General features: G+C 38.2%; 1 protein-coding gene across 1 annotated transcript in view; it reads left to right on the top strand.

The window, feature by feature from the left end:
- Positions 1 to 20,139, top strand: part of DNAH11 (dynein axonemal heavy chain 11) — a 317,894-nt gene that overhangs the window by 10,428 nt on the left and 287,327 nt on the right. The window contains exons 3-8 of the mRNA XM_079931174.1: positions 6,705 to 6,901; positions 7,386 to 7,575; positions 8,329 to 8,428; positions 11,000 to 11,211; positions 16,389 to 16,622; positions 17,844 to 18,011. Coding sequence (XP_079787300.1) covers positions 6,705 to 6,901; positions 7,386 to 7,575; positions 8,329 to 8,428; positions 11,000 to 11,211; positions 16,389 to 16,622; positions 17,844 to 18,011 — 1,101 coding nt within the window. The remainder of the gene's footprint in view (positions 1 to 6,704; positions 6,902 to 7,385; positions 7,576 to 8,328; positions 8,429 to 10,999; positions 11,212 to 16,388; positions 16,623 to 17,843; positions 18,012 to 20,139) is intronic.

The raw sequence follows: 20,139 nt of genomic DNA, 5'->3' as shown, positions 1-20,139 counted from the left end.
TATGTCATAGTGTTCTGCCTATGTTTTCCTCTAAGAGTTTGATAGTTTCTGGCCTTACATTTAGGTCTTTAATCCATTTTGAGTTTATTTTTGTATATGGTGTTAGGGAGTGTTCTAATCTCATACATTTACATGTACCTGTCCAGTTTTCCCAGCACCACTTATTGAAGAGGCTGTCTTTTCTCCACTGTATATTCTTGCCTCCTTTACCGAAGATAAGGTGACCATATGTGTGTGGGTTTATCACTGGGCTTTCTATCCTGTTCCATTGATCTGTGTTTCTGTTTTTTGTGCCAGTACCATACTGTCTTGATTACTGTAGCTTTGTAGTGTAGTCTGAAGTCAGGGAGCCTGATTCCTCCAGCTCCATTTTTCGTTCTCAAGATTGCTTTGGCTATTCGTGGTCTTGTGTTTCCAAACAAATTGTGAATTTTTTTGTTCTACTTCTGTGAAAAATGCCAGTGGTAGTTTGACAGGGATTGCATTGAATCTGTAGATTGCTTTGGGTAGTAGAGTCATTTTCACAATGTTGATTCTTCCAATCCAAGAACATGGTATATCTCTCCATCTATTTGTATCATCTTTAATTTCTTTCATCAGTGTCTTATAATTTTCTGCATACAGGCCTTTTGTCTCTTTAGGTGGGTTTATTCCTAGTTATTGTATTACTTTTGTTGCAGTGGTAAATGGGAGTGTTTTCTTAATTTCACTTTCAGATTTTTCATCATTAGTGTATAGGAATGCAAGAGATTTCTGTGCGTTAAATTTGTATATTGCTACTGTACCAAATTCACTGATTAGCTCTAGTAGTTTTCTGGTAGCATCTTTAGGATTCTCTGTGTATAGTATCATGTCATCTGCAAACAGTGACAGCTTTACTTTTTCTTTTCTGATTTGGATTCCTTTTATATCTTTTTCTTCTCTGATTGCTGTGGCTTAAAACTTCCAAAACTATGTTGAATAAGAGTGGTGAGAGTGGGCAACCTTGTCTTGTTCCTGATCTGAGTGGAAATGGTTTCACTTTTTCACCATTGAGGACGATGTTGGCTGTGGGTTTGTCATATATGGCCTTTATTATATTGAGGAAAGTTCCCTCTATGCCTCCTTTCTGGAGGGTTTTTATCCTAAATGGGTGTGGAATTTTGTCAAAAGCTTTCTCTGCATCTATTGAGATGATCATATGGTTTTTCTCCTTCAATTTGTTGATATGGTTTATCACATTGATTGATTTGCATATATTGAAGAATCCTTGCATTCCTGGGATAAACCCCACTTGATCATGGTGTATGATCCTTATAATGTGCTGTTGGATTCTGTTTACTCGTATTTTGTTGAGGATTTTTGCATCTATGTTCATCAATGTTATTGGCCTGTGGTTTTCTTTTTTTGTGACATCCTTGTCTGGTCTTTGTATCAGGGTGATGTTGGCCTCGCAGAATGAGTTTGGGAGTGTTCCTCCCTCTGCTATATTTTGGAAGAGTTTGCGAAAGATAGTTGTTAGCTCTTCTCTAAATGTTTGATAGAATTCGCCTGTGAAGCCATCTGGTCCTTGGCTTTTGTTTGTTGGAAGATTTTCAATCGCAGTTTCAATTTCAGTGCTTGTGATTGGTCTGTTCATATTTTCTATTTCTTCCTGGTTCAGTCTCAGAAGGTTGTGCATTTCTAAGAATTTGTCCATTTCTTTCAGGTTGTCCATTTTATTGACCTAGAGTTGCTTGTAGTAACCTCTCATGATCTGTTGTATTTCTGCAGTGTCAGTTGTTACTTCTCCTTTTTTATTTCTAATTCTATTGATTTGAGTCTTCTCCCTTTTTTTCTTGATGAGTCTGGCTAATGGTTTATCAATTTTGTTTATCTCCTCAAAGAACCAGCTTTTAGTTTTATTGATCTTTGCTATTGTTTCCTTCATTTCTTTTTCATTTATTTCTGACCTGATCTTTATGATTTCTTTCCTTCTGCTAACTTTGAGGGTTTTTTGTTCTTCTTTCTCTAATTGCTTTAGGTGTAAGGTTAGGTTGTTTATTTGAGATGCTTCTTGTTTCTTAAGGTAGGATTGTATTGCTATAAGCTTCCCTCTTAGAACTGCTTTTGCTGCATCACATAGGTTTTGGGTCGCCGTGTTTTCATTGTCATTTGTTTCTAAGTATTTTTTGTTTTCCTCTTTGATTTCTTCAGTGATCTCTTGGTTATTAAGTAGTGTGTTATTTAGCCTCCACGTGTCTGTATTTTTTTCAGATTTTTTCCTGTAATTGATATCTATTCTCATAGCATTGTGGTCCAAAAAGATACTTGATATGATTTCGATTTTAAACTTTAAAGTCCCCTACTATGATTGTGTACCTGTCGATTTCCCCTTTTATAGCTGTTAGTATTTGCCTTATGTATTGAGGTGCTCCTATGTTGGGTGCATAAATATTTAGAGTTGTTATATCTTCTTCTTGGATTGATCCCTTGATCATTATGTAGTCTCCTTCTTTGTCTCTTGTAATAGTCTTTGTTTTAAGTCTATTTTGTTATAAGGCAGAAACTAACACATCATTGTAAAGCAATTATACTCTACATGATGTTAAAAAAATTAAAATTAAAAAAAATTAAAAAATAAAGTCTATTTTGTCTGATATGAGAATTGCCACTCCAGCTTTCTTTTGATTTACATCTGCATGGACTATTTTTTCCATCCCCTCACTTTCAGTCTGTATGTGTCCCAAGGTCTGAAGTGGGTCTCTTGTAGACAGCATATATACAGGTCTTGTTTTTGTATCCATTCAGCCAATCTATGTCTTTTGATGGGAGCATTTAAGCCATTTACATTTAAGGTAATTTTCGATATGTATGTTCCTATTCCCATTTTCTTAATTCTTTTGGGTTTGTTATTGGTGGTCTTTTCCTTCTCTTGTGTTTCCTGCCTAGAGAAGTTCCTTTAGCAATTGTTGTAGAGCTGGTTTGCTGGTGCTGAATTCTCTTAGCTTTTACTTGTCTGTAAAGGTTTTAATTTCTCCATCAAATCTGAATGAGATCCTTGCTGGATAGAGTAATCCTGGATGTAGGTTTTTCCCTTTCCTCACTTTAAATATGTCCTGCCACTCCCTTCTGGCTTGCAGAGCTTCTGCTGAAAGATGAGCTGTTAACGTTATGGGGATTCCCTTGTATGTTATTTCTTGTGTTTCCCTTGCTGCTTTTAATATTTTTTCAGTGTATTTAATTTTTGATAGTTTGATTAATATGTGTCTTGGCGTGTTTCTCCTTGGATTTATCCTGTATCAGACTCTCTGTACTTCCTGGACTTGATTGACTATTTCCTTTCCCATTTTAGGGAAGTTTTCAACTATATTCTCTTCAAATACTTTCTCAGTCCCTTTCTTTTTCTCTTCTTCTTCTGGAACCTCTATAATTCGAATGTTGGTGCATTTAATGTTGTCCTAGAGGTCTCTGAGACTGTCCTCAGTTCTTTTCATTCTTTTTTCTTTATTCTGCTTTGCAGTAGTTATTTCCACTATTTTATCTTCCAGGTCACGTATCCGTTCTTCTGCCTCAGTTATTCTGCTATTGATCACTTCTAGAGATTTTTAAATTTCATTTATTGTGTTGTTCATCATTGTTTGTTTGCTCTTTAGTTCTTCTAGGTCCTTGTTAAATGTTTCTTGTATTTTCTCCATTCTATTTCCAAGATTTTGGATCATCTTTACTATCATTACTCTGAATTCTTTTTCAGGTAGACTGCCTATTTCCTCTTCATTTGTTTTGTCTGGTGGGTTTTTGCCTTGCTCCTTCATCTGTGTGTTTCTCTGTCTTCTCATTTCGCTTAACTTACTGTGTTTGGGGTCTCCTTTCGCAGACTGCAGTTTCGTAATTCCCGTTGTTTTTGGTGTCTGTCCCCAGTGGCTAAATTTGGTTCAATGGGTTGTATAGGCTTCCTGGTGGAGGGGACTAGTGCCTGTGTTCTGGTGGATGAGGCTGGATCTTTTCTTTCTGGTGGGCAGGTCCACGACTGATGGTGTGTTTTGGGGTGTCTGTGGACTTATGATTTTAGGCAGCCTCTCTGCTAATGGGTGGGGTTGTGTTCCTGTCTTGCTAGTTGTTTGGCATAGGATGTCCAGCACTGTAGCTTGCTGGTCGTTGAGTGGAGCTGGGTCTTGGCCTCTAGATGGAGATCTCTGGGAGATTTTCACCATTTGATATTACATGGGGCTGGAAGGTCTCTTGTGGACCAGTGTCCTGAAGTTGGCTCTCCCACCTCAGAGGCACAGCCCTGGTACCTGGCTGGAGCACCAACAGCCTGTCATCCACACGGCTCAGAGTAAAAGCGAGAAAAAAAAGAAAGAAGATAAAATAAAGTTAGTAAAATAAAAAATAATTATTAAGAAAAATAATTTTTTAAGTAATAAAAAAAGGACAGAGAGAACCCTAGGAGAAATGGTAAAAGCAAAGCTATACAGACAAAATGACACACGGAAGCATACGCATACACACTCAGAAAAAGAGAAAAAGGGAATAAAATATGTATTATTGCTCCCAAAGTCCACCTCCTCAATTTGGGACGATTCGTTGTCTACTCAGGTATTCCACAGATGCAGGGTACATCACGTTGATTGTGGAAATTTAATCCGCTGCTCCTGAGGCTGCTGGGAGAGATTTCCCTTTCTTTGCTTTGTTCGCACAGCTCCCGGGGTTCAGCTTTGGATTTGGACCCGCCTCTGCGTGTAGGTCGCCGGAGGGCATCTGTTCTTCGCTCAGACAGGACAGGGTTAAAGGATCAGCTGATTCGGGGGCTCTGGCTCACTCAGGCCGGGGGGAGGGAGGGGCACGGAGTGCGGGGCGAGCCTGTGGCAGCAGAGGCTGGCATTACGTTGCACCAGCCTGAGGCGCGCCGTGCGTTCTCCCAGGGAAGTTGTCCCTGGATCCCGGGACCCTGGCAGTGGCGGGCTACACAGGCTCCCTGGAGGGGAGGTGTGGAGAGTTACCTGTGATCACACACTGGCTTCTTGGTGGCTGCAGCAGCAGCCTTAGCGTCTCATGTCCGTCTCTGGGGTCCACACTTATAGCCGTGGCTCACGCCCGTCTCTGGAGCTCCTTTAAGCGGCGCTCTGAATCTGCTCCCCTCGCACACCAGGAAACAAAGAGGCAAGAACAAGTTTCCTGCCTCTTCGGCAGCTCCACACATTTTCCCGGACTCCCTCCCGGCTAGCTGTGGCGCACTAACCCCCTACAGGCTGTGTTCACGCCCCCAACCCCAGTCCTCTCTCTGGGATCTGACCAAAGCCCGAGCCTCAGCTCCCAGTCCCCGGCCGCCCCGGCGGGTGAGCAGACAAGCCTCTCAGGCTGGTGAGTGCTGGTCAGCACCGATCCTCTGTGCGGGAATCTCTCCGCTTTGCCCTCCGCACCCCTGTTGCTGTGCTCTCCTCTGTGGCCCTGAAGCTTCCCCCCTCCGCCACCTGCAGTCTCCGCCCGCGAAGGGGCTTCCTAGTGTGTGGAAACCATTCCTCCTTCACAGCTCCCTCCCACTGGTGCAGGTCCCGTCCCTATTTTTTGTCTCTGTTTTTTCTTTTTTCTTTTGCCCTACCCAGTTACGTGGGCAGTTTCTTGCCTTTTGGGAGGTCTGAGGTCTTCTGCCAGCGTTCAGTAGGTGTTCTGTAGGACTTGTTCCACGTGTTGATGTATTTCTGATGTATTTGTGGGGAGGAAGGTGATTTCCGTGTCTTACTCTTCGACCATCTTGAAGCTCCTCCCCTACCACATCTTCTTTATCCATTCATCTGTTGATGGACATTTAGGCTGTTTCCATGGAAGACACACTGTTCCTTACTAATCTCCTAGCTCAACAAGTAGTGGGTACAAAGCAGGAAATTGTAATAATAATACAATTTGGAAAGATTTGTTTTATCCCCATTGGAAAATAAAATAAAATTTCAGTTTGTTTTTAGTTAACTAGAAGATTGTGTTCTCAAAATCAGCTTTAAAAAGGTGGAATACCTATTTTCTAAGCATTTTAGCTAATGGAAATTTTATAGGTAATGCTGATGGTCTGGACAGATTGTGTCAGGAAAATGTTTAATTAGTACATATTGAAAATGAGTGAGGAAGCAAGAAGAGACCAACTTCGTTAACTCAACAAACTCTTACTAATTACGTAAGATATGCTGGGCTTTGGGAACACAAAATAATTTTGGAGTGTTTTCACACATATAATTTCATTGGTATTTCCAACTTAACGGTGGAAGGAGTTCAAAAAAGGTTCATATGATTGAATGAACATCTTTCTATCAAAATTTAATCCACTGGGATGTCACCCAGGGCTGGAGAAGGTTAATTTACTCTTGCCTCCATGTGATTCAAGAAGATTTTTTTACATTACTATACCTGCCAGTGTGCGCAGTTTGCATTAAGAAAGCAGTTTACTTACTTGACGTGATTTTGCTTATTTCATGCAGAGTTTAAGTTATTGGGAGCCTCCATAAATGTTTGATAAATGGGTAAATGAATGAACAAGTAGTATAGTATTTCCACTTCGAAAGAATTTATCTAATTAAATCTAAATGGGTCACTGACTTTGTCATCTCTTTGTAGATTAGATATCACAGGAGGATATTTATGAAATTGAAATTGGGTGGTTTTGTTGCTGATCTTGTGTGACAAGAAAATCTTTGAAGGAGCACATTGTGTATAAATTAATTTCACTGCTTTTTAAAATGTTTCTCTTTCTCTAGATTTTAGTGCCAATTATTTCTAATAAGAACAACCATAAATCCTGGTCCTGTTTTATTTCACAAGACATGGAACGTCACATAGAAGTCATGAAAAATAAAATGCATATTTTTAGGGGCAAAATGTTGAGAAGAACTCTTCTACCAATTCCCACTATTGCAGGAAATGTTGACCTGGATGAGAAATATTCAGAGACCAAGTACGTAATGATATGGTTTACACAGGATATCAACATGGAGAGCCAACACACCCATTTAATATCATACCCCCAGCAAACTGTTAGCAAAATATCAGAATTATTATAACTACAGCATACTTTAAAAAATAATGTACAGAAACACCATATATATTATTTCCTTTCAAAGTATTCTTTCTAAAAGCAGACTGTACAAAAAGCAAGCAGTACCAATTGCCATAATGTCAACAGTACTCTTCTAGTAAAACGTTTTTGAGGGCATTATGATTCTTTAACAAGTTTTTAAATGTTAGAGACATGCCCATGACAGAATAACAATGTCACAACTCAAATTGAGGCTATAAAAATAATAGATCTGATTTTGAAGTATTTATATTTAGAAAACTAGCTTTTATGGATTCATAAAATACCTATTAAAATTCAAGTCCTATCCTTATTTGGATGAAATGATTCATTTTTGTATTTTTAATCATTTCAATGTTTGTAGACTAGAGCCAAATGAAAGGACAGTACTCCATGCAATTGAATCAGTAGTTATTAAATGGTCGCATCAAATCCAAGAAATTGTAGAGAAAGATTTAGTGCGGCCTTTGCTGAATGGTCTTCACTCAAATCCTCAAACTGAACTGGATTTCTGGATGATGAGGAGAGAGAACCTAGCATGCATTTATGATCAAGTAAGTTGAGAGCCCTAGAAATTGCTTGTCAGTTGAATTAGCAAAGTCAGTTGTAGAGTTTGGTCTCCAAAGCCATGATTTCCAGTAATGTTAAAGGTTTAATACACTGTCTTTGAACAACTTAATTGTCTGTTTTCTTATTCCAAAGTTCTGTATGGTATGCATTCTTAAAATTAATGGGGATTAAAAGTAATTTTGCCTTTTTGAGACTATTTTGACAGTAATTGGAAACACTTTGTGGCAAAGAAAGAGTAGTTCCCAAGGGAAATGTTGAAGATTGTAAGATTTAATTAATCTGGTTGATGTAATTAATTTGGGAAAGGAGTAGATTTTGCTTAGTGGAGAGATGCAACTTTGGGAGAACTAACTGGTTCCTCTGCTGGTGTTTGCCATTGGAAGTTATTCAGTTTAATGTTCTAAAAACTAAGACATTCATTCACATGTTCACCTATCTGTTAGAGATTTTCTGAAACAGATTTTATATGGAAAAGTTAATATTTTACATGTATAATAAAATGTATATTAACAGGCTTTTTGAAAATACAAATTAAGAGCTATACATGTAAAATAACATACAGTCTTAAGGAAAAAAATTATTTTTAACTTGAAACCAGGTATGTCTTTGAGTATTAAATACTGTGTGTACTGTGCATGAATGGAATACAATTTAAATATTTTATTGCAGAGTGCATTTATTTAGTCATTAATCTAGCTTATATATATATATATATATTTTTTTTTTTTTCTATTTAGCTTCAGGCTCCCATTGTCCTCAAGATGGTTAAGGTCCTGAAAAATAAGCAAAGCAGCTATTTTCCAACTTTGAAGGGTATCCTCATGGCTGTGGAAAATGGTAAGACTCATGTTCCTCGGCCTGGCATCAGTGGTCCCTCCTGATCTGACTCCTGCCTGTCTGCTCAGCTTCCTCTACCCTTCTACCCTTAGCGTGCTCATGAAATGACTGCACTTGACTCTTCTAATGATAAGTCCATCTTAATTATCTGCAGTTTATTCTCCGGCTATATTAAACCATTTTTCAGGTATATAGTAAGTACCTACCAAAGAGGCTCTAGATTGAACTTTCAGTGAGAGTGTATGTGTGTGGAGGGGAAAGGCCTTTGGTGTTTAGCAGCGGGTCATTGAATGCCCAGCATGGAGGTTTTCTAATCAACAGTTGGGCTGCAGTTAGTCCAGTGACTCCCCAGTAGAATCTCTGAATTTGCTTAACATCCATCATTTATTTAACTCATAAGAACGCAAAGTCATCATTGAAGTTTTGGTGAAGATTAAACACAGAGAGGAGGGTTTGTTTGTTGAATTTTGAACAGGTAATACATGTACATTGTTAAAACCCAGAAATTATAAACAGGTATTTTTAATTTAAAAAGGAAATTGTGTAAGTGAAAAGTCTCCTTATCTTCTCAGTACCCAGTTTCAACCTCACCCAGGCGTAACACCCCTCCGTAATTTTTTTATTTCTGTTTCTGTTCCTTTAGACATGTGTAAGCAAATACAGATATGATCCGTGATACTGAAGTTTTAAACGATAAAATTGTAAGATAACATGGCCCAATAGCTTGTTTTTGTTTCTAACATGAGAAAATTATTTTTAAATTTTTTCCTATGTAACATGTGGAAGGTTAGGAAATACTTAAAATCTACTTTGAAAATGTTTTGCTATCTCTTTAGGCTTTTCTCCATGAACTCTGTTTGAAAAGAGGCCTTAAGACAAGCGGGCATTAGATCTGTATTTCTATCCCAGATCCATTCAGTACATCTTAAATTTGCTGCGTCCCTGGTTTCTGTTGGCCAACTTGGCATACTAACACCTTCCTTGTATAATTGTTGCAAGAATTAGAGCACTGTTTCTCAACCTTGTCACCACTGACGTTTTGGGCAGGATAATTCTTTGTTGTGGGGAACCACCCTGTTCATTGTGGGGTATTTAGCAGCATCCTTGGCCTCTATCCACTCCCCCCATGCCTGTTGTAAGGACAAAAAGTGTCTCGAGACATTGCCAAATGACCCTTGGGGGAAATCCTCCCCTGACTGAGGACCAATGAATTGAAGACCTAATATACAGTGCCCAGAGTACTAGGCACATAGTAAGTGTACCCTCAATAAACAGAAGCTGCTTGCATTTTTTTCTGCTAGTAAGATTCACATTTTCTGTGAATAGAACTTCTCCAGGAATGAATCCCAGGCGTCCTCAAAGCCTTTTGAGCATATGGACTGGAGAGTCAGGAGAAAACACTTTCAGTAGAACAAGTGGCCCAAAGCTATTCTCAGTTAGAGGTAGAAGGCTCTCCCAAAGACCTGCTCGAGGCTTTGTAAAATCACTAGAAGTGCTTATCACATTTTAAGGGCACTTTACCTTTACATGCAATTATTGGATTTTGAAATTAACACTGATGAAAACACACTAATTTCAAAACATGAGTGCATCTGAGGAAAAAATAGTTCCTGGACCCTCTCTTTCTTCCCAGGTCTTTATTGTTAGGTGGAGAGATTAATTGGTTACATGTCAAGAAGAGCAACATGGGTGGGTGCATACCTGACTCTGACAGCCAAAAAAAAAAAAAAAAAAAGAGTCTGGCAGTTTGCTTTGTTTTTTTGATTTCTGACAGGAGTCTTTTGGGATAACACCAGAAATTAAGGAATTTACTTTCCTTCATTCCCTACCTTCATAAATAAAGACCATTTTCAGTTAATCAAAGGTATTTGTAGCCTCAGGAGTACAATGAAGTCTGATGGAGATCCATTTAGGGTACATTAAAAGGACCAGTTTTAATCAAGAGAAAATTTGGATTAGATTAACCAGTAATTAATCATAACTATTTCAATGTTGTCTTCATATATACCTTTTTAAAAAAGTATTCCTTATTCCTACCATGCATAACAATTTTTTAAATTGAGGTAAAATTCACCTAACATTAAAAAAAAGTTTTTAAAGTGTACAGATTGGTGGCATTTAGTGTATTCACAATATCCTGTAACTATTGCTTTTATCTAGTTCAAAATATTTTCATCACCCATGCTTGACAATTTCAGTAGTTACACTGTGGATAATAATATAATGGAAAATTTTTCGTGGTATGAGTTACTCTTATAGGACATTAGAATGAGATAATAAATGATTCAGTTGTGCTGGTACCAAGTGCGTGGGAGGAGTTAACTTTCTGGTGAGTCTTCAGTCGCGATTTACTTGTGAGTAACTACGCCTGGGCTCTCTTTGAAGGGTTGTTACAGCTGGACAGTGTCGAAAGCCTTCCTAACCTGTCCTGTGTCAATGGTAGGGTAAGTGATATAAAAAGAAAGAGGCAGCATTTAAGTACAGCCATGTTGTTTTGCATTGTTCTCTTGACCTTGTGAAGTGACTTCAGATAAAAGAGGCTGCCTCACATTAACGGTGGTTTCCTTTCAGCTCTTCTCGAAGCCCAAGACGTGGAACTTTACCTGAGACCCCTGAGGAGACACCTTCAATGTGTTCAGGAGACGGAATTCCCACAGACCGGTGTATTAATTGCCCCGTTATTTCATACCATCTGTCTGATCTGGAGTCATTCCACGTTTTATAATACCCCTGTTCGGATTATAGTTCTACTGCAAGAGTTTTGTAATCTCTTCATTGACCAGGTATGTAGCATGAAAAACATAAGAACAATGAGAATTATTGCCGTTTGGTAGGTTTTATGAGATCAAGGAGGAATGAATAAATCCAGTCTACAGAACACCTTTTTCCCTTTTCTTTTTTCATAAGACTTTTATGGTAACAAAGGCCAGATGACTTTGTATCCTAAAAGGCAAAGGAGCTCTGGAAATAAGTCAGATACAGTCAAGGGACAGGTTGTTACTGGATTCTGTTTGTTTAACATCCTACCTTTCTTCAAAAGAGATTTAAGACAGCTTCTAATAAAAGGCACACACACGTAGTACTTTCTTTGTAGCTTTCCCTTTGGTTTCCACAGGAACACTGGCTGGGGGAAGACTTTTGGAAAGGGAAGTAAGTTAAGAGAATCTGGCAGAAAAAAAATGATCCTCCAAAAATAGTAGTAGAATTATATTAAAAGAATTCTGATTCATGGTTGATCTTTAAAAATCTTGTTTATAATTGTTTCTCTACGCTTCACTTAACTTGCAAAATGTTTAAAAAAAATTGGACTGCTTCCTCATCCTGTGGGAACTTTAATTACTCTTGTGTCCATAATATCAGAGAATATTTCATAATTTGAGAGCTAAAAGATACTTGCAGGGCATATCATCCAGTGATTCTTTGTTGAGGGTGTGTGTGTCTTAGTCTGCTTGAGTTGCCATAACAAAATACCACAGGCTGTGTGGCTTTATTTTCAGGAATTGCTTTCTCACATTTTTGGAGCCTGGGAGACCAGATCCAGGTGCCAGCATGGTCGTGTTCTGACTAGAGAATTCTTTCTGGCTTGCAGATAGCTGCCTTTTCTCTGTGCCCTCACACTGAGAGAAAGATCTCCCTCTTCCTCTTTTTAAAAAACCACAGTCCTGTCAGATCAGGGTCCCGCCCTCATGACCTCATTAACCTTAATTACCTCCTAAAGATTCTATCTCCAGGTAGTCACATTGGTGGTTAGGGCTTCAACACAGGCACTTTTTTGGAGCGGGTGTCACACTTTAGTCCATAGCAGGGTCTATATCAGGGCGTGTGTCTGAACACCTAAGGAGTTTTTGTAAGACAGATGCCAGAGAATCAGAATCTGTGCATATGGCTTAGCCTTTGAGTTGCTAAGTAAGAGCGCTTCCTATGAGAATTGGATCGTTTCCAGCTGTAACTGGCAAACAAGCAGAAAAAGAGTAGTATCTAAGTTCATGTGAAGTGGAAAGTCTAACAGTGCAAAGACTTGAAGATTAGCTTGCTCCAGGGGACACAGATGATAATTTCAAAGCTCTGTTTTGCTCGTTTGTGTTTGACTTGATTCTCAGGCTCTCATCACGTGTTAACCAAGGTGGCTTTTGGTAGCACCAGATGGATATCCTTCTAGTAGAGGAACTTCCCTGGAAAGAGGCTGACTGTTTTTTTTTCTGGACCAGTGGGTTTTATTTTCACACCTGGAACAATCATGTGGCCAGGGAGATAGGATATCTTGGACAGGCCTGGATCACTAGCTCAGAGAAGGGTGGACAACTGTGATTGACCTAAATCCCTGATCTAGTCTAATGCTTCTCAGTGGTTTTCACCTCATGACTCACATAGAAATTTAAAATTTTGCATTGCATAGTGGGGTAAAATTGGAGGGGACTGGGAGCCCTGAAAATCTGTTCATAGACAGGGCAACCTGTTTGGAGCTTCTGCTGCCCCAGGCCAGAACCTTGCTTTTCTAAACGTTAAAGAGAGGAGTGTTGTAGCAGAAACTGGTTGGGGAACTGTGTGCCATTCTAATCCTGATACTTTTTCAGGTGAGTTAATGGAAACTTGAAAGATATCATTTGCTCACTTTGCTTGAGCATTTAGCGGGAAATCCAAATTAAAGAACAGGTTTCCTGACTTGTAGTTTACCGTTTCTGGAATACATATGAGATTGAGGTGTGCTTGTGTGTCTTCCTCTCTGCTTCCAAAGAAGTGGAATGGTGTATGGAAAGGACTTTGGGCTCAGACCAACCAGGATTCAAATCTAATTGAACCAGGGGACTTCCCTGGTGGTGCAGTGGTTAAGACTCCACACTTTCACTGCTGAGGGCTTGGGTTCAATTCCTAGTCAGGGAACTAAGATTCCACAAGCCGTGTGGCACAGCTGAGAATAAAAAAGATTAAGTTGAACCATTTTAGAGTAGTTAAATTACTTTTCCGAGCCTCACTTTCCACGCTTGTAAGTGCCCTGTTTATGGGCTTTTGTAAAGATCAAAAGAGAGAACCTCAATGAAATGCTATGTGTGGCATTTAACAGAGACTCAGTAAAAGTTAGTTCCAAACTCTTGCCTTACAAAATAGTTGCAGCTGTTGATAGGAGATAACAGGTCTGTTCCTTGCTATATTTGAGCATCTCTTCTGGCTTCATTCTATTTGTTTCTCTGTTGTGCGGACTCAGTTTTGCTGTTTTGTTAAGTGAGTGCACTGCGTCCTAATGGCTTGGATCCCTACTGCAGGATTAACCACTGTGACCACCGCTTCTCCCAAACCCCTTTTGAGGGATCCTCATCTCATTTTGAGAATGATCCAAACTTTTACTGCAAAGCTGTGTTAGTGTAGAAACCTCAAATGTTGTCATTCACTATTGTAGTTGGCTTGCAAGGAGCCCTGGTTACCTGTAAGACTATAAACCTATTATCCCCGGCTCCTAGGCTGTGTCAATGGCCAGAGTTTGCCAAGCTCCCAAGGAAATAATGTCGTTTCTCTTGTTCCTTAGTTACTATTCTTGGCTTATGTCCAAAGGTTCCGTCGACCTGATTTCCTAGATTCTCCAAGTGGACTTTGTAGTAAATCTGCCCCAACATGTTAGGAATCAAAAATGGGCAATGAGTCAACTTTCATACCTGGGTTCTCTGAAGAGCTAAACTCCGCACCACCTGCCACCACCCCCAGTTGTTTGCTGTCTAACTTATTTTTAATACTTATTTAACAAGCACTGTATAGTGCCTCTTATTTGCCAGAATTCTTCTAAGCCCTTTACAAGAATCTACGAGTTTAATTCTCTAGCAACACTATGATATAGGTGCTATTAGTAGATACTTCATGTATTTTTTTTTAAAAAAAACAACCCTTTTTTAAAAAAAAAAGTTCAGAGAAGATAAATAGCTTTCTCAAGGTCACCCAGCTGACAGAGTTCTTACTCATTTTGCTCCATATTTTAATGTAAGTTTTTATTTCTAATTACTATTAATATGTGGTATATGAATAATTGTAAAACACTCTTATTGCATAAAATTTATAACAATGGAAATAGTCCTGCAGTTCTATCACCCTAAAATTCAGCATTTAAAAATTTTCCTTCTTCCAAAATTTACACGTATTTATGCATTTTATAATTCTTTTTTTTTTTTACTAGCTTCTTGAAAAATGATTGCTATTGTTGGATATTTACGTTGCTTCCAGCCTCCTGTATTATAAACAACATGCAGAAAACAACTTTATACAGAAATCCTTTTCCTTAACTTGGATAATTGGCTTAATATAAATTCCTGATGTTGATCAAGGGGTACAATCTTTTCATGACTATTGAACGCTATTTGATATTTACAAATTCTTTTTCAAAAGATTATGTTAATTGCATTGCTATTATCAATGTGTAAAAAGTTTTAGTATAATTCAGCTTTGAGCATTACCAGCTTTAAAAAATTTGCAGTGATTCATTGAGTATACACTTGTACCATGTTGTTTCTTAATTTTGTACATTGCATGATTTGTGTGATCACACATTTTATGTGCCTTTTATAATTTTCTTATATAGTTTTCATGTACTTTGTTTTTGTGACTGTGTAGACTTCAACGTGTTTATGAAACATTTGAACCCTTGCTGTGGTGTACGTCAGAAGTCATAAGCTGGCATTCTGTCAACTGTCTTTGGCCAATGGATCAATGCACTGCTTTTATTTTGCATAGTATTTTGAAATTTAAAAAAAAATTGTTTCTGATGCTTAAATTGAGTAGGTCTCATTGAATTTCCAACATCCCAGCCTCTACTGAAAAGTCAGATCTCACTGCATTGGCTCTTGCATCCCCATTGACATAGTCAGCTGCTAGAGCTTCACGTACCCCTTTAGATGGGTCATGTGCTGTCCAGGTGACCATGGTCTCCACTGTTCACTGTTCCTGATCTGCTAGAATTGAAGGAACTAGTTAGTAGGCTTTTTAGACACCAAATGAATGATATTCTTACTACTTTACACATTTATGGCACAGAGTCTATATTGCATGTAAAACCATAGCCATTATTGGGAGATGGAGGACAATATGTCTACATTTAGAAAAACATTTCTTCTATCTGCTGTGCTGAACCCAATGGCTTTCAATACTTTCTCCATTGAGATCTGTGACAACTTTCTAAGCAACTGCAGAATTAAAGGTGTGCAGTTTAAACGTATAATTTATATGAGGTGAAGATGCATCAGGATTAGATTTTATAGGTTCCTGAGGCTCCTAAACAGGGAAATTGTGAAAGTTCATAACAAATATGCAAAAGGAAGAACTGAATGATGGTCCTACGAGAGTTGCTACATGAATCTGCTGGTTTTTCTATAATCGTTCTCGCCTTTGCATTTCCACTATTGAAAACTAGTTCATATGGCATATCTCGGCTAGATTTTACGTCCTATAATGAGTTTAAGCCCCCAGAAGAGAAGTCTGCTAACCTAAAAGAATTGCCAATGGTATAATCACCTATGTTAGCTCTTTCTCACCTTTTCAAGTGACCTTGTGCTGCCAGGTAACGTGACCGTATTTTTAAAATACATGGTCTTATAGATGTCCCTTCCTGGCTTATACATTTCTTTATATGAAAAAACAGTTGTGCAGAATATTTGCTGCTAGGAATAGCCATGCAAATTCTGGTTACACAGTTGTTGTATCTTTGAAGCTTAGCAAAAATGTAGTCATTGGCAGAATGTTTAATTCCAGAAATTGCAGCATCTCCTGTAGAAGTCTCTAATGTATGCAAGTATGTCATTGAAACCTAAGTGCCTGAATTTCTAGAATTTGTATTTCCTGTTTTACAGCATTGCTGGCCCAATTCTAGACATTGTAATTTAAAAATCATGCACTGAAAAAATAAAACAGTTCATTGAAACAGTCATTTTCAGTAAAACTATTAAACATTTTCTTATTATTGTTTCCTTTCATTGAATCCTAGGCACTAGCTTACCTTTTGCCTGAAGACCTTTTGAGAGGAGAAATTGAAGACTCTCTGGAAAAGGTGCAGGTGGCCGTTAACATCTTAAAGACTTTCAAAAATTGTTTTTTTAACTATAGAGAAGGATTGGCAAGCTATTTTATGGGAAATAAGGAGCTGAAACCATGGGATTTCCAGTCTCATCTGGTGTTTCTTAGATTTGACAAATTTCTCGACCGCTTCATAAAAATAGAGGTATTCATTTATTGACTTGTAATTTATTCATATTGTAAGTTGTTTCAGAAAATCCTATAGCTTTTTATATGATTTAGGGAATAGTTTGTTCTACTTGGGTGGGAGGTGGGAAGTCTGCTTTCTTGGTGATCCTCATGAGGAGTTTACGAGGCCCGTGCTATCAAGATACAGTAAAAGCTTTAGTTTGTTTAGTTTCAAAGCTTTGTTTAGTTTTCAAGCTTTGGCTTCTTTTTCTAAAAAATTCATTTTTGATTATTTTATTATACTGAGTGTAAGTGAATCTCTACGTACCAGTGACCCTTGTCCTACAGCTTACTACGTTCCTAGAAAATGGTTGTAAATCAGGAAGCTATAAAATAACCCCTTTTTTCCTTTACATGTTTGATGGTTTTATTGGGATTCCATAGCTGAAAACCCATTTGATAATCTAAAATATCATGGTAACTTTTAGTATATAAATATATATGTTATACTATTCAAATATTATAACTATTCATAAAAATAGATGAAAAGAACATGAAAACATGTGCTTTTTATAAATGTTTTAAATGCCAAAAAACCAAACATGAATTACATACATGTAAACACACACAACAACTTGTATGGAGCCAACTGGCTAAGGTTTCTGTTTTTGTTTTTGTTTTTTTTTTCATTTTGAACTTCCTTGTTTTCTTTGTAAAACTCTTTCTAGCATGTTTGGGCTTTTTTGTTGATAGATTTGTTGAATTTCATTCAAAATTAGAGCTTTATGTTTTGAAAATTCTCATCATTTAAGCAGCCTGAATGCCTCTTAAAGTTTGAGTGCCAAATGCCTGACTCTGGGTAACTTGCATCACCCTTTCATAACAGTCTCTTAAGCTCCTTTTCCATAAGAGAGCCCATCACTGCAGTGTTGGTGGCTGAAAATGAGTTTTGGATCTCACCCGGACGTCTGACTTATGATTAGAAGGATATGAAATTAGAGAATCAAATGTTTAACTATGGTAAGCTAGGTGTTGCCTGTACTGCTTGATAATTTTCAGTCCATGTGAAAATGGGAGTATGATTTTAAAAGTAGGCAGTTACTTAGTTCAGTTACATCATCAATATTCACTTTATGTCATGTAAGTGTCCATTGACTCACTGATTTTGAATGTTGGAAAATGTTCTTTCTTTGAAACTTTAAAATGTTCTTTTCCTACTCAAGAGGGTGGAAAAATCTTTACGATGTTTTTTTCAAAGGATATATTTGTCACCATACTGGAATTTGAAAAGCTGGAAAGACTTGAATTTGGCGGTACCAAGGGAGCAATTTTAAATGGACAAATCCACGAGATGAGTGAAGAATTTATGGAACTCTGTAAGATTTTTAAACAGAGCACATATGACCCATCTGATTACAATAACATGGTAATACTGTATCTTTTTGTTTTCAATTTCAAAGAATCGTATTTTAAAGCTGGGAAGGACAGTAGGTCACAGTGATAATAGGTCCCATTCAGTCCAACCTCTCCCGGGTGAAAGAGGGGAAATGACTTGTCTGAGGTCTCTCATTTACTTAGTGGTAGATCAGGGACCAGAAGTTAGGTCCATAACTTTTGCATTTTCAGTTTAGAATATTTTAAACTGTTTCTAATATAACAGTGGACCTCAGTCTGGATTTGTCTCTTGTTGATGTATAGTGGAAAGGAACTTTCCATATTAACTCATTTAGATCTGATTATCTGGTGTCCATGTAACTTGTGTGTTTTATTTTAGCCTTTTCTTGAATCATTAGGTAAATTTTTCATCTACTTGAATATTTACTTTCACCTCATTCATTACATATATTATTAACATGTATGTTTTCTGAAAAAGAGGGAAGCTTTCAGGTTTAAGCTGCTTCTGTTTTCTGTCACTGCCAGGAGGTTAGGAGCCAAGGAGTTCCTGTGGGCATCCCTGCAGCTCTAGGATAAAAATAGCTTCATTTTAGTGGTTTGCTATGACAGTGAATCCCAGGTACTAAAAAAAAAAAAAAACTAGATTACCTCTCATCATCATTGTTTTTTGTGGAATGTGAATTTATTCACTATAATGTGTATATTTGGCCAAATAATTGACTCTCTGAAGTGTACAAGTACAGTATGTTAGCTTTGTAAGGACATGGTTAGCAAAGTTAATCCCTCTGAACTGCTGACAGTTTTTGGGAAGTAGAGTTAATGGTAAGGAAGATATGGTCATTGTGTGTCCTGCTCATTTGTGGGGAAGTAAGAGAAATCTAGATCTGTGGTGATGATCTAGGGGAATGCATGAGCTCATCCCCAGAGCCTGGTAAGATGTCTGGCACCCAGCAGGAATTCGGTGAATATGGACAGGATGGGACTCTTGCGGGGGGGGGGAGGGCTTGATTTAGCTCTTATGAGCAACTAAGCAGAGGAGCGTGAAACCCAGCGTGCACAGGACCGTCGGGTGCATTCGAGTTACAGGAGAGCCTTGATTTGCTCATGATTCCAAATCCTGGCAGGTTTTCAGTGTGCCAGGGTTGGAGGACATGGCTAGGTTTAGCTGATATCGCTTCCCTGGTAGTGCTAAAGGTCCTGAATTTATCCCTGTGTCTGCCCAAACCCTGCACAGTCACAAACATAGAATAGAAAATTCACTTGCTCTTGACACACACACACGCACGCACACACACGCACACACACACACACACACACACACATATATCTGCTTGCTATTTGTATTTAGTATAAAATGGGCAAGGCTTACCTGTGATCTCCAGATCTGGGTTAGAGACATTGATAACCTGCCCTCGAAGTTCCCCTTCATCCTTTTATCTGATTACTGTATCCTGCTTTAGAATATAATTTAAAAGCTCCTTGACTTTGGTTATTCCTCGAAATCGAAATTTGAATTAACTGAAAGTTCACTTAGTTGGTGTGCTTATGTCAAAGATGACCTTTGCTTTTTTTGAATGTGTCTTGGTTATCAGTATTGCCTCAGAATATTGCAATGATTATATATTTTTGCTTAATAAACTGTTCATTTGGGGGCTTTTTAGCTGAGTTTCATTGTGTTCCGGTTTTTATGATGAAATCAGCTGGTAATTTTTAGGAGATATTATGTTAGCGAACTACCTGCAAACTCATATATTCATACAGGTGTTTCCCCATGACACATGCCCACCCCTATGCCCTTCCTCTCCCACTGCACACACCCCTCTGCATTCCCCAATCCCCATTGAATAGTGCTAATGTAACTGTCCAGTGTATCATAGTCAGACTTCCTGCCCTCTGGTGTAGAAATGGTTTATATATGTTCTGGTAAATTAGAGAAACAGTGACTGACAATTTGCTTTTGGAAATGCTGTTTATGTCTCTCTCTTCATTAATCTCAAGCCTATCAATCAGGCTTTGAGCCTTTATTGGTGTGACAGAAGTTCTGCCAGTATAGTCTATTTAGAGAAGATGGGGATTTCTCTGGTGTGTCCATAAAAATGTTCTTGGGTTTCTGAATTATTAATACTGAATATAAAGTTCACTTTAGGTATTTGCTTTGA

Source organism: Stenella coeruleoalba (genome assembly GCF_951394435.1).
Source record: "Stenella coeruleoalba genome assembly, chromosome: 9".
NCBI lineage: Eukaryota > Metazoa > Chordata > Mammalia > Artiodactyla > Delphinidae > Stenella > Stenella coeruleoalba.
The sequence above is the reverse complement of the archived record's forward strand: the minus strand, read 5'-3'. Positions and strand labels throughout refer to the sequence as shown.